A 14,576-nucleotide genomic window follows, 5' to 3' on the forward strand; every position below is an offset into this window, starting at 1 on the left:
TCTATCCGGCAACACTATCATTCTATGCAATAAACCTATCATTTTATCATTTTACGTGATATTTGGCGAAATTCAGAGTATCATTTTATCATTCAGGGTATCATTCTATCCGGCAAAACTATCATTCTATGCAATAAACCTATCATTTTATCATTTTACGTGATATTTTGGCGAAATTCAGAGTATCATTTTATCATTCAGAGTATCATTTTATCAACTCAGAGTATCATTCTATCCGGCAAAACTATCATTCTATGCAATAAACCTATCATTTTATCATTTTACGTGATATTTGGCGAAATTCAGAGTTTCATTTTATCAACTCAGAGTATCATTCTATCCGGCAAAACTATCATTCTATGCAATAAACCTATCATTTTATAATTTTATCTTTTTACGTGATATTTGGCGAAATTCAGAGTATCATTTTATCATTCAGAGTATCATTTTATCAACTTAGAGTATCATTCTATCCGGCAAAACTATTATTCTATGCAATAAACTTATCATTTTATCATTTTATGTGATATTTGTTAAATTCAGAGTATCATTTTATCAACTCAGAGTATCATTCTATCCGGCAAAACTATCATTCTATGCAATAAACCTATCATTTTATCATTTTATCAGTCAGTCAAAAGTATCATTTTATCAACTTAGAGTATCATTCTATCCGGCAAAACTATCATTCTATGCAATAAACCTATCATTTTACGTGATATTTGGCAAAATTCAGAGTATCATTTTATCACTCAGAGTATCATTTTATCAACTCAGAGTATCATTCTATCTGGCAAAACTATCATTCTATGCAATAAACCTATCATTTTATCATTTTATGTGATATTTGGCGAAATTTAGAGTATCATTTTATCAACTCAAAGTATCATTCTATCCGGCAAAACTATCATTCTATGCAATAAACCTATCATTTTATTATTTTATCTTTTTACGTGATATTTGGCGAAATTCAGAGTATCATTTTATCATTCAGAGTATCATTTTATCAACTCAAAGTATCATTCTATCCGGCATAACTATCATTCTATGCAATAAACCTAACATATATCATTTTATCATTTTACTAGATATTTGGCGAAATTCAAAAATTAAATGAGCGAAATGATATATTTACCCTTCCGCCTTTTTTATGAAGTAGAGTATCATTCTATCCGGCAAAACTATCATTCTATGCAATAAACCTAACATATATCATTTTATCATTTTACGTGATATTTGGCGAAATTCAGAAATTAAATGAGCGAAATGACATATTTACCCTCCGCCTTTTTTTATGAAGTAAATCTAAGTGTGAATCTCAACCGCATGATTAGAAATATGTGTGGTCCAGATTTAGTTATAGGGTTATTACGATATTTAGGGGTTATCATATGATCACGACTATATATATATATACATACATATATATATATATATATATATATATATATATATATATATATATATAGGGTCATGTTAAAGTCCTTTTCGTGCATTAGATTTAAGTTGCTTCTCGATTTGGAGCGTCCGATCTGGAGGATGGACGATCCGGATTACAATCCTACTTAACCATCCCGTACTTCATTATTTAGTGATTTTCGTTCATTATGAGGGTTAATTAGTAATTTTATGTTCTAAAAAAATGCAAACGTTCTGGGTGAGATTTACGCGGGATTCACCCACTACTTTCCATCTACGCAGCGCCGAATCAAATTCCGCTTCTCTCTCCCGCTCCGTTCTCAATTTCCCACCGATAGTAAAACCCTAGCCGCCACCACGCAAGGGCTCGCCGTTCATTCTGAAATTCAACGAGTGTTCCGTTGCTGTTCTGAAAAAGATATCACCGCGTTTGCTTCTGGAGGTAGTGTTTTTCGATTGTTATTGGACTGATTCAATCTACGAGTTGTTACAACTGTGTCCGTGTTTTTGCCCGTAATACACCACCCACACCACGATTCAACCGATTAATCTGTCTGTCTAAATTCATTATATGCATCGTTAGATGAATTCTATATCTGCTGGTGGTGGTCACTGAGAATAGTATGTAGTCGAGTTTGTACATTATTTGCATGATTGTGTGCATTAATATAACTGATGTTGAGTGATTTTGCAGAGCCACCTCACGCAAAACACTACCCTTCAAGATCTCAACCAACGCCGGCTGGAATGTGAGGGATCTATTTCATTTGCATATAGAATTCCTGGTATTGATGTAAATATTGCAATCCTGTTTTATGCATCATTTGACTGCTGTTGTACATCAGTTTAAGAGTGAATACAATATTTATTTGTTCATTACTTGATTGATTGGGTATACGGGGGATTAGGTGAATGCAATATTCCTATGCGCATTATTTGATTGAATCTATACATTATTTAACTATTAGTATTCATTATTTATAAATTAATAGGGATTATTTGACTGCTTGTGTACATGAGTGAATGGGTGAATGCAATATTTCTGTGTGCAGTATTTATTGAATCTGTACATTATTTACCTAGTAATTTACATTATTTGTCAAGTATTGAGCATTATGTGACTGCTTGTGTACTTGGGTGAATGGCTGAATGCAATATTCGTGTGTGCATTATTTTATTGAATCTGGACATTATTTAGCTAATAGTTTACATTATTTATCAAGTATTGGGTATTATGTGAATGCTTGTGTACATGGGTGAATAGGTGAATGCAATATTTGTATGTTCATTACTTGATCGAATCTGTACATTATGTAGTTATTTCTATGCATTATATATCCTGTTTTATGCATCATTTGACTGTTGTTGTACACGAGTTTAAGAATGAGTACAATATTTATATGTTCATTACTTGAGTGATTCTGTTCATTATTTGGCTATTTGAATGCATTATTTATCCTTTTTATGCATCATGTGATTGCTGTTGTACATGAGTCAAAGAGTGAATTGAATATTTGTATGTTCATTACTTGGCCGGATCTGTACATTATTTAGTTATTTTAGTGCATTATTTAACATGGTTTATGCTTTATGTGACTGTTGTTGGACATGAGACAAGGAGTGATTGCAATATTCTTGGTGCATTTGTTGATTTATTCTTAACATTATTTGATTATTAAAATGCATTATGTATCAGTTTTTAGGCATTATTTTGATGCTTCTGTACAATGGTGTATAAGTGAATGCAGTATAACTGTCCACATTATTTTATCCAGTCTGTAAATTATGTAACTAATTATATGTTATTATTGTGTATGTTGTACAACATGAAAGTAGCTAAGATTGGACATCGACGAGGCGGTCGATGATATACTGCCAGTAGGAATTAACCATAAATTCAGGGAGCGCTTATCAGAGGCCGGGACTAGTACAGCTCCGGAAGAGACGGAGGATAGGAAACTAAGGGGTAGGAACGTCGACCATCTGTATTGTTGACGAACCCCTACAGAGTTTCTGAATTGTATAAAGAGTTTAACTCCACGGCAGAAGGAAGACGTCACGGAACTTGTACATGAGTCTAAGAGTGAATGCAATATTTGTACATTATTTAGCTATTTCTATGAATTGTTTATCTTGTTTTATGCATCAATAGACTGCTGTTGTACACGAGTCTAAGAATGAATGCAATATTTGTATGTTCATTATTTGAGTGATTTTATACATTATTTGGCTATTTGAATGCATTATTTTTCCTGTTTTATGCATCACGTGATTGTTGTTGTACATACTAGACCCTAGCCCCTAGGCTTGTTAAACCCCTAGGGAAAACAAGAAACATGCGCCAAACATCGAAACACGGCACACCTGAAATTAAACGGATCAGGATAAATGTTCATTACATATCACATAAAATGCATTACAGAAACTAAACTACGCATTATACTACACTAAAATGTACATTCTGTATATCAGTTTTAAAAAATACCTACGCGCTATACATGTGCAACCCGAGATGAATTACTGCAGCTCGTGTATTTATACAACATTTTTTAGACTTATAACATACTACACCCTAGCCTCTGGGCTTGTTAAACCCTTAGGGAAAACAAGAAACGTGCGCTAAATATCGAAACACGACACAACTTAAATGAAACGAGATAGAATAAATGTTCATTACATATCACAAATAATGCATTACAGAAACTAAAACTACGCATTACACTACATAATATGTACATTATTTATATCTATTTTTAAAAATGCCTACGCGCTATGCATGTGCAACCCCAGATGAATTACTGCAGCTCGTGTATTTAGACAACGTTTTTTAGACTTTGATCATACTACATCCTAGCCCCTAGGCTTGTGAAACCCTTAGGGAAAACAAGAAATGTGTGTAAAACATCAAAACACGGCACAACCTAAATTAAACGGGTAAGGATAAATGTTCATTACATACCACAAATAATGCATTACAGAAACTAAACTACGCATTATACTACACAATATGTACATTATGTATATCTGTTTTAAAATATACCTACGCATTATGCATGTGGAAACCCAAACGAATTACTCCAGCTCGTGTATTTGGACAACGTTTTTTAGACTTAGAACATACTACACCCTAGCCCCTAGGCTTGTCAAACCCTTAGGGAAAACAAGAAACGTTCGCCAAACAACGACACACGACACAACTTAAATTAAATGGGTCAGGATAAATGTTCATTACATATCACAAAGAATGCATTACAGAACTTAAACTACGCATTATACTATACAAAATATACATTATGTGCAACCCCAGACGAATTACTTCAGCTCGTGTATTTGGAAAATGTTTTTTAGACTTAGAATATACTACACCCTAGCCCCTAGGCTTATCAAACCCTTAGGGAAAATAAGAAACGTGTGCCAAACAACGACACATGGCACAACTTAAATTAAACAGGTCAGGATAAATGTTCATTACATATCACAAAGAATGCATTATAGAATCTAAACTACGCATTATACTATACAAAATATACATTATGTGCAACCTCCGACGAATTACTGCAACTCGTGTATTTGGACAACGTTTTTTAGACGCCTATCGAATCATCTTCTCGAACTTTTTTGCATATTTGGACAACCGTACGACGCAGCGTCGCCACCGAGGTGCGACTCCACCTCCAGCTCAGACCGCTACGCGAATCTCCCTTTAATTCTCGGCATCGTCTCCGCGTACGCTTTCCTCGACGCGTATCGAATCGTCTTCTCGAACTTTCTGTTCTTCCTCTTCTCTCTGTACCTCAGCACCCTCGCCTCTCTATCCATTCCCAGCACCGCCACGCTCTCGCTCTTCCCCAAGCTCTCCGTCGCCTCCGGCACCACCCCCACCTCCATTGACGACGACAACACCTGTAATTAGCAATTTCAAAATCAATTGAGCATATCCACCAAATTAGGGTTTATCAAATCAAAAGAGGGGAACAGGAGCATACTCTCTGGCTGATGGATTGCGAGGTGAAATTGTACATGAATGGCTTGGGCACCGCGTAATCCATTTCAAAAGTGGGGAATCCGTTCACGACGGGACCCGGTACGTATTGACCCAATTCGTTCTGCACCGGCACGACTCCGTCGGAGGAGAAGGAATTAAACTAAATCTGGAACCAATTTTTCTGAGAAACTGCAATAATCCGCACGGAGGAAATCTCGCAGCATTCCATAACTAATTAGAATAGATAATCTCTATTCTACCCTTCTCACGTTAATAAATCATAAAATCTGATAATTCCATTCAAATATTTAATCCATTGGATCAGCACAAATACACGGTTGAGATTAAAAAGGAAATTGGATTAAGTAGAGGAAAATGATTTGAATACAATCCTCTATATATATATGTATATATATATATATATATATAAATATAATAAGGGAGCGTTATTCTCCTATTCATCCATGGGATCCTTTATTCTTCTTAATATGCGCCGTTAGATCTCATTCATCAACGGTCTAGATGATCTACATTATTAGTCGGTGTGCATTATTCCACTGAAAATCTGCATTATTAGTCGGTGTGCATTATTCAATGGAAAATCTGCATTATTAAATGACATGTGGCACTAATCTAACCATCGGATGACAAAATCGTGGGGCTGAGATCAAGAAGGAAAAATGAGAAAATATACAAAAAGGAAATGAATACATCCATATATATATATATATATATATATATATATATATATATCATGTTTCACGTATAAAACCATAAATTTTTTAGAAAAAAATTGTATTTGATGTAAATTTCAAGATGGATTAAAGCTATAAGAGCATCCACAACCGTGCTCTTGCCAGCGGCACGGTTGTGGGCCCGACCCCACTTTTTCTGTCTGCTCTCTGGCAAGAGCACAACACCCACAGTTGTGCTCTTCCGCAAAGACGAGCACAATTAATTTAAAATTCAATTACACAAAAACATTTCCATAATACTAAAATTCATTAAAAAACCACAATAAATATTACAAATTACAAATAAAATAAAAAAGACATAATTAAAATCCTAAAAATTAAAAATTACATAATTAAAATCCTAAAAATTAAAAATTAAATAATTAACATACTAAAATTAAAAATTACATAATTAAACTTCTAAAAATTAAAAATTACATGATTATTGGCTAATATTAGCCGAGGAAGACTACGCATCCGGCGGCACCAACCCCAATTGTTTTTTGAGACCCAATATCATGTCCTCATGCGTTTAAAGTTGCGTGGGGTCATAGTTGACCTATCGGCCATATTGAGTTAGGTCAAAAGGGCACACAACGAGTTGTTCGAGGGTGGAGGTGGAACATAGGGTGCGGGTTCGGGGGCGGGGGCCGATGGAGTCGCGGAGCGCCGGCGGTCGACCGCCGCCTTCTTCCTTCCTTGCGGTCGGCGTTGGGAACCGCTTGGTCCGGCGTCGGGGCTACCCAAGTTAGCTCCGGCGAATTGGCTAGCCACTTCTTCGGAGCCGGATGCGGATAGGGATACCGACCTTGACCGTTTGGAGGAGCCGCTCGAGGAGGATGTTACGCCTCCCATATACCTCGGGTGGAACCGCGTTTCCTGTCAAACGTTGAGATACTTGAACGACTTACCGTTCAAGGATTGGTAGGTGTTTAGCGCTGTAATACCCCGACTTTTTCTGCCTTTTTTTTATTGTTCGTAGTGACATCGTTTGTGCACCTAAAATTTTTGCCTTTGTTTCGTTAATCGATAGAAGGATATAATCATTTTGGGGCCTATACCAATCATTCTTTTTCTACCCAATTTATTTATTTTTCCTAGCCCAATTCTTTTTATGAAACTACTTTTGAAAGCCCAATTATTCCATAAAGAATTAAACGGCCAACACAAAAATTTCAGCTCCATAAAATCTTTCAGGCCATGATCTGCGCTAGCTGAAAATTCGGAACTAAATCAGTTTCAGCAAACCCTAGCAATAATCTATTTACTTTCACGTTACACACATCCAAATTTATGGAGGCAGTTTTGAATCTATCAAGGAAGAGAGAGAGGAGATGACGAAGGCGGAGTCTCGCGGCGACGGCTGGTATGTGGGGCGCACGCAGCGGCAACCGCTGCACTAGGCGATGAGGCTGGACGGAGTGACGATGGCTGGAGATAACAGTGTGAAAGCAACGAGGCTGCGTTCTGACCGAAGGAGGAGCTGCCAACTAAGGAAGGGAGACGGCGAGAAAGAGAGATATGCAGCAGGACGGCGGTGGTGTGAATTGGAGGTCACCGGTGCTACAGCCTGCTGAACAGCGGGTAACACCGCGAAAACAGCACCGGGCAACAGGGGCGGGGCTGACCGCGACGATGAAGAAATCACTGCTGGAACGCGATGGAGTCTCGCGGTGGCATGATTTCGGATGGAGCAAGGCAGCGATAGAACGGGATCCACTCCGGGCTGAACTGATGTGGAGCTGCGACGGAGGAAGGGTGAATCAGCGAACAGCAGCAGCAGCTCCTGCTGCGTCGCGGCATTGGCAGCGGTGGTGTTGTATTTTGCCGGCGGAAATCAGCGAAGGAGGAGAGAGACGGGACGGCGAAAGCACCGCGCTGCTGCTCGACGAGTCTCGAACAGCAGCGGCGGCAGGTCGTACGAGCAGACAGCAGTAACAGCCGCAGTGGAGGTCGCTGGAGTGGGCAAGGCGCCGGCTGGAGCAATGACGTCGGCGCAGAATTTGTGAAGAAGAGTCGAGATTTGAGAGAGAAAGAAGACGATGGAGGGGATGAGAAGTGAAAATTGAGAACAGAGGGAGAAAGAGTTGACGTGAAATTGGGGGAGAAAGATGAGTGATTATGGGCTGCTCTTTTCTTTTTCTTGTTGAATATTAATTTTGTTAGTTTGGGTATGCAGTTAGGAGTATAAAATTAGTTGGGCTGATTTGAATACAAGAATCATTAGAGCTCGGGTGACCTCAAAAATAAATGAAAGACAAGACAAGCTTGGACTTAAGGAAGGGAATTCTCCGCGAATCAATTTGAAGTCGAAGTAAGAAATCAGAAAATTAAACGAACGAGGTGGGCTTTCTTTTTAAATAAGGGCTATGCCCTAAGTATATTTTTATGTGAAAATGATATGAATATTTGTCATGCCGTGTTTTGTTTTATTCTATGGAAACCTATCTGATGTGGCTTTTGCCATCAATGGATAATCGAATTCGGGTCTGTCTAGGGAGTAAGTCACTATTCAGGCTAGTGTACACCTATGGAGATCGTGAGCCGTCTTTTGGGTCGGCCGGTCTAGTGACTTGGAATGTGGCCACGTTCCTTGTCATCAATGGATCAGATATGGTAGACATCCATGGGAAAATGACTGCAGTCACGAGTTTTACGATGGAAATGATTTTAGTGTCTTGGGGCGATTTCTAAAGTTAAAACCCCAAGGTCACTCAATGGTGGCATGATAAATATTTTTGTATAAAATGTTTTCGGCATGAGTCCACTGAGTGCATCAAGTACTCAGCCCTGCTTTTATTTTTTAAAAATTGCAGGTTGAGCGTGACGGGTGCGGTGGGTGTTGAGCAAGACCGTTGAAGAAATTTAAGTGTGTAGAATGTGTCATGTCTTCATACATAGCATTATTCTACTCTCGAAATGCTTCCGTGTAGAATGTGTCATGTCTTCATACATAGCATTATTCTACTCTCGAAATGCTTCCGCTAAGTAGTTGTTCTTCTTTTGAGTTCTTGTATCGTTGAGATAGTATTCATTTTGAGTTGTTGATTGTTGAGATACTCTGATTTTATTCGAGTTATTCCCATTTGTTTCGGGCTATGGTTGAGTTGTGTTGTTTTCCCCTTTCTTCCCCGCTTCTTTAATCCTCCCCTAGTCGCGATCAACTGTGTTTTCTATCCTTAGAAAATGCGGGCGTGACAAAGTGGTATCAGAGCAATTTTTCTTTCCGCTCTGGACCCGAGAGTCTTTTTTGTTTTAGTCTAGACTTGTTTCGCTAGACTAAAATAATAATGATAATAATTATGCATTGAAGGCTCAACATCCCGCTTCGCCACGCTCAATCAAGAAAGAGGTAATTTATTTTATGAAAAATTTTTATAAGAAAGTTTTCTGGAAATGAGATGAGAAGAGCTATGGTTACGAAAACAAAGTATGTTTTACAATGGGATAGCAGAGCTATGGTTATGAAAATAAAGTATGTTTTACAATGAGATAGATGAGCTATGGTTATATATATATGTGTGTGTGTGTGTGTGTGTGTGTTTTGCGAGAAGATGAAAATCAATGGTGATAAAAAGATGTATGTCTTGCAATAGGATGACTTGTCTTTTATGATAAGATTTGATTAATGGAAAATGTTGTGTTTATGAATTGTTCAAAAATTTTAAGATTCGAGAAAAATAGTTTTAACTTTTCGTTGGAAAATTGAGCGATGGAAGTGTGATGTTATGAGGTGCAGGGTATAATGCGTTATTCTATGGAGTGTTTTATACGAATGATGAAAGTTGATGCGAAAGTACGTTTTAGTTTTGAGTCAAAACTTTTACTTTAAAAGTGAGATTGGAAATTTTTGAGGAAAAGGGCGAGAGTTTGAAGAAAGCTTTTGTGTCAAAATTTTATGAATGTAAATGTGAAGGGCGAAAGTGTTTTGCTATGGGATGTGAAAATGTTGTGTGTTTATCTTGTGGTATAAATGACGTTAATTGTGGTAGATGTTGAGATGTGAGATGATGAAGTATGTTGCGAACATAGAGTGCTTATGTTGTAGACTAGATTGTGTATGCGCGAACCGTAGTTTTAAGTTGAAATAATCGATCACTTTCCCGAGTGACAAAAACGAACGAGAATCTGAAAATTTGGGGTGAGCCCCTAAATTGTCAAGGCACGACGAGGCAAGGAGATCGAGAGTGCGAATGGAGGCCGATGGACCATGAGACTTTTTCTTGAAATTGCGTGAAACTTTGGAGCAAGCTTGATGTGTGAACTATTTTACTATTTCCTACGTTTTCCCTGAACGGTAAGAACAAAAAGAATACAAGGAAGGTTTCAAGAAGATGAGGATAGAGAAGACGAAATGAAGCTTCAAACACGAAAGTGGGTGCAAGACAAGATGATGGAGAAATTCTATATTCGAAGGACGTAAGCAAATTTCGGGACCAAATTTTTGTTAAGATGGGTAGATTGTAATACCCCGACTTTTTCTGCCTTTTTTTTATTGTTCGTAGTGACATCGTTTGTGCACCTAAAATTTTTGCCTTTGTTTCGTTAATCGATAGAAGGATATAATCATTTTGGGGCCTATACCAATAATTCTTTTTCTACCCAATTTATTTATTTTTCCTAGCCCAATTCTTTTTATGAAACTACTTTTGAAAGCCCAATTATTCCATAAAGAATTAAACGGCCAACACAAAAATTTCAGCTCCATAAAATCTTTCAGGCCATGATCTGCGCTAGCTGAAAATTCGGAACTAAATCAGTTTCAGCAAACCCTAGCAATAATCTATTTACTTTCACGTTACACACATACAAATTTATGGAGGCGGTTTTGAATCTATCAAGGAAGAGAGAGAGGAGATGACGAAGGCGGAGTCTCGCGGCGACAGCTGGATTGTGGGGCGCACGCAGCGGCAACCGCTGCACTAGGCGATGAGGCTGGACGGAGTGACGATGGCTGGAGATAACAGTGTGAAAGCAACGAGGCTGCGTTCTGACCGACGGAGGAGCTGCCAACTAAGGAAGGGAGACGGCGAGAAAGAGAGATATGCAGCAGGACGGCGGTGGTGTGAATTGGAGGTCACCGGTGCTACAGCCTGCTGAACAGCGGGTAACACCGCGAAAACAGCACCGGGCAACAGGGGCTGACCGCGACGATGAAGAAATCACTGCTGGAACGCGATGGAGTCTCGCGGTGGCATGATTTCCGATGGAGCAAGGCAGCGATAGAACGAGATCCACTCCGGGCTGAACCGATGTGGAGCTGCGACGGAGGAAGGGTGAATCAGCGAACAGCAGCAGCAGCTCCTGCTGCGTCGCGGCATTGGCAGCGGTGGTGTTGTATTTTGCCGGTGGAAATCAGCGAAGGAGGAGAGAGACGGGACAGCGAAAGCACCGCGCGGCTGCTCGACGAGTCTCGAACAGCAGCGGCGGCAGGTCGTACGAGCAGACAGCAGCAACAGCCGCAGTGGAGGTCGCTGGAGTGGGCAAGGCGCCGGCTGGAGCAATGACGTCGGCGCAGAATTTGTGCAGAAGAGTCGAGATTTGAGAGAGAAAGAAGACGATGGAGGGGATGAGAAGTGAAAATTGAGAACAGAGGGAGAAAGAGTTGACGTGAAATTGGGGGAGAAAGATGAGTGATTATGGGCTGCTCTTTTCTTTTTGGGCCAAAGTAATAATTGGGCTTGTTGAATATTAATTTTGTTAGTTTGGGTATGCAGTTAGGAGTATAAAATTAGTTGGGCTGATTTGAATACAAGAATCATTAGAGCTCGGGTGACCTCAAAAATAAATGAAAGACAAGACAAGCTTGGACTTAAGGAAGGGAATTCTCCGCGAATCAATTTGAAGTCGAAGTAAGAAATCAGAAAATTAAACGAACGAGGTGGGCTTTCTTTTTAAATAAGGGCTATGCCCTAAGTATATTTTTATGTGAAAATGATATGAATATTTGTCATGCCGTGTTTTGTTTTATTCTATGGAAACCTATCTGATGTGGCTTTTGCCATCAATGGATAATCGAATTCGGGTCTGTCTAGGGAGTGAGTCCCTATTCATGCTAGTGTACACCTATGGAGATCGTGAGCCGTCTTTTGGGTCGGCCGGTCTAGTGACTTGGAATGTGGCCACGTTCCTTGTCATCAATGGATCAGATATGGTAGACATCCATGGGAAAATGACTGCAGTCACGAGTTTTACGATGGAAATGATTTTAGTGTCTTGGGGCGATTTCTAAAGTTAAAACCCCAAGGTCACTCAATGGTGGCATGATAAATATTTTTGTATAAAATGTTTTCGGCATGAGTCCACTGAGTGCATCAAGTACTCAGCCCTGCTTTTATTTTTTAAAAATTGCAGGTTGAGCGTGACGGGTGCGGTGGGTGTTGAGCAAGACCGTTGAAGAAATTTAAGTGTGTAGAATGTGTCATGTCTTCATACATAGCATTATTCTACTCTCGAAATGCTTCCGTGTAGAATGTGTCATGTCTTCATACATAGCATTATTCTACTCTCGAAATGCTTCCGCTAAGTAGTTGTTCTTCTTTTGAGTTCTTGTATCGTTGAGATAGTATTCATTTTGAGTTGTTGATTGTTGAGATACTCTGATTTTATTCGAGTTATTCCCATTTGTTTCGGGCTATGGTTGAGTTGTGTTGTTTTCCCCTTTCTTCCCCGCTTCTTTAATCCTCCCCTAGTCGCGATCAACTGTGTTTTCTATCCTTAGAAAATGCGGGCGTGACAAAGTGGTATCAGAGCAATTTTTTTTTCCGCTCTGGACCCGAGAGTCTTTTTTTGTTTTAGTCTAGACTTGTTTCGCTAGACTAAAATAATAATGATAATAATTATGCATTGAAGGCTCAACATCCCGCTTCGCCACGCTCAATCAAGAAAGAGGTAATTTATTTTATGAAAAATTTTTATAAGAAAGTTTTCTGGAAATGAGATGAGAAGAGCTATGGTTACGAAAACAAAGTATGTTTTACAATGGGATAGCAGAGCTATGGTTATGAAAATAAAGTATGTTTTACAATGAGATAGATGAGCTATGGTTATATATATATGTGTGTGTGTGTGTGTGTGTGTGTTTTGCGAGAAGATGAAAATCAATGGTGATAAAAAGATGTATGTCTTGCAATAGGATGACTTGTCTTTTATGATAAGATTTGATTAATGGAAAATGTTGTGTTTATGAATTGTTCAAAAATTTTAAGATTCGAGAAAAATAGTTTTAACTTTTCGTTGGAAAATTGAGCGATGGAAGTGTGATGTTATGAGGTGCAGGGTATAATGCGTTATTCTATGGAGTGTTTTATACGAATGATGAAAGTTGATGCGAAAGTACGTTTTAGTTTTGAGTCAAAACTTTTACTTTAAAAGTGAGATTGGAAATTTTTGAGGAAAAGGGCGAGAGTTTGAAGAAAGCTTTTGTGTCAAAATTTTATGAATGTAAATGTGAAGGGCGAAAGTGTTTTGCTATGGGATGTGAAAATGTTGTGTGTTTATCTTGTGGTATAAATGACGTTAATTGTGGTAGATGTTGAGATGTGAGATGATGAAGTATGTTGCGAACATAGAGTGCTTATGTTGTAGACTAGATTGTGTATGCGCGAACCGTAGTTTTAAGTTGAAATAATCGATCACTTTCCCGAGTGACAAAAACGAACGAGAATCTGAAAATTTGGGGTGAGCCCCTAAATTGTCAAGGCACGACGAGGCAAGGAGATCGAGAGTGCGAATGGAGGCCGATGGACCATGAGACTTTTTCTTGAAATTGCGTGAAACTTTGGAGCAAGCTTGATGTGTGAACTATTTTACTATTTCCTACGTTTTCCCTGAACGGTAAGAACAAAAAGAATACAAGGAAGGTTTCAAGAAGATGAGGATAGAGAAGACGAAATGAAGCTTCAAACACGAAAGTGGGTGCAAGACAAGATGATGGAGAAATTCTATATTCGAAGGACGTAAGCAAATTTCGGGACCAAATTTTTGTTAAGATGGGTAGATTGTAATACCCCGACTTTTTCTGCCTTTTTTTTATTGTTCGTAGTGACATCGTTTGTGCACCTAAAATTTTTGCCTTTGTTTCGTTAATCGATAGAAGGATATAATCATTTTGGGGCCTATACCAATAATTCTTTTTCTACCCAATTTATTTATTTTTCCTAGCCCAATTCTTTTTATGAAACTACTTTTGAAAGCCCAATTATTCCATAAAGAATTAAACGGCCAACACAAAATTTCAGCTCCATAAAATCTTTCAGGCCATGATCTGCGCTAGCTGAAAATTCGGAACTAAATCAGTTTCAGCAAACCCTAGCAATAATCTATTTACTTTCACGTTACACACATACAAATTTATGGAGGCGGTTTTGAATCTATCAAGGAAGAGAGAGAGGAGATGACGAAGGCGGAGTCTCGCGGCGACAGCTGGATTGTGGGGC

At 38.7% G+C, this 14,576-nt stretch overlaps 1 protein-coding gene across 1 annotated transcript; it reads right to left on the reverse strand.

Annotated features, from left to right (window-relative positions):
• Positions 1–5,047: 5,047 nt before the first annotated feature.
• LOC121789435 (zinc finger protein CONSTANS-LIKE 5-like) lies at positions 5,048–5,515 on the reverse strand. The gene is made up of 2 exons (XM_042187902.1): positions 5,406–5,515; positions 5,048–5,322 (listed from the first exon to the last, which is right to left on the reverse strand). Exons 1-2 carry the CDS (start codon positions 5,466–5,468, stop codon positions 5,107–5,109), a joined length of 279 nt encoding a protein of 92 aa, XP_042043836.1. The 5' UTR covers positions 5,469–5,515; the 3' UTR covers positions 5,048–5,106.
• Positions 5,516–14,576: the final 9,061 nt, after the last annotated feature.

The sequence above is a fragment of the Salvia splendens genome, unplaced genomic scaffold (genome assembly GCF_004379255.2).
Source record: "Salvia splendens isolate huo1 unplaced genomic scaffold, SspV2 ctg236, whole genome shotgun sequence".
In the NCBI taxonomy this organism is placed as follows: Eukaryota; Viridiplantae; Streptophyta; class Magnoliopsida; order Lamiales; family Lamiaceae; genus Salvia; species Salvia splendens.

What these genes read in the sequence shown, in the direction of transcription:
- LOC121789435 (XM_042187902.1), bottom strand. Translation starts at nt 5,468, where the DNA reads ATGGATTACGCGGTGCCCAAGCCATTCATGTACAATTTCACCTCGCAA. An exon ending in CGCAATCCATCAGCCAGAGA is followed by an intron (nt 5,323 to 5,405) that starts GTATGCTCCTGT and finishes TGCTAATTACAG; the next exon opens with GTGTTGTCGTCGTCAATGGA.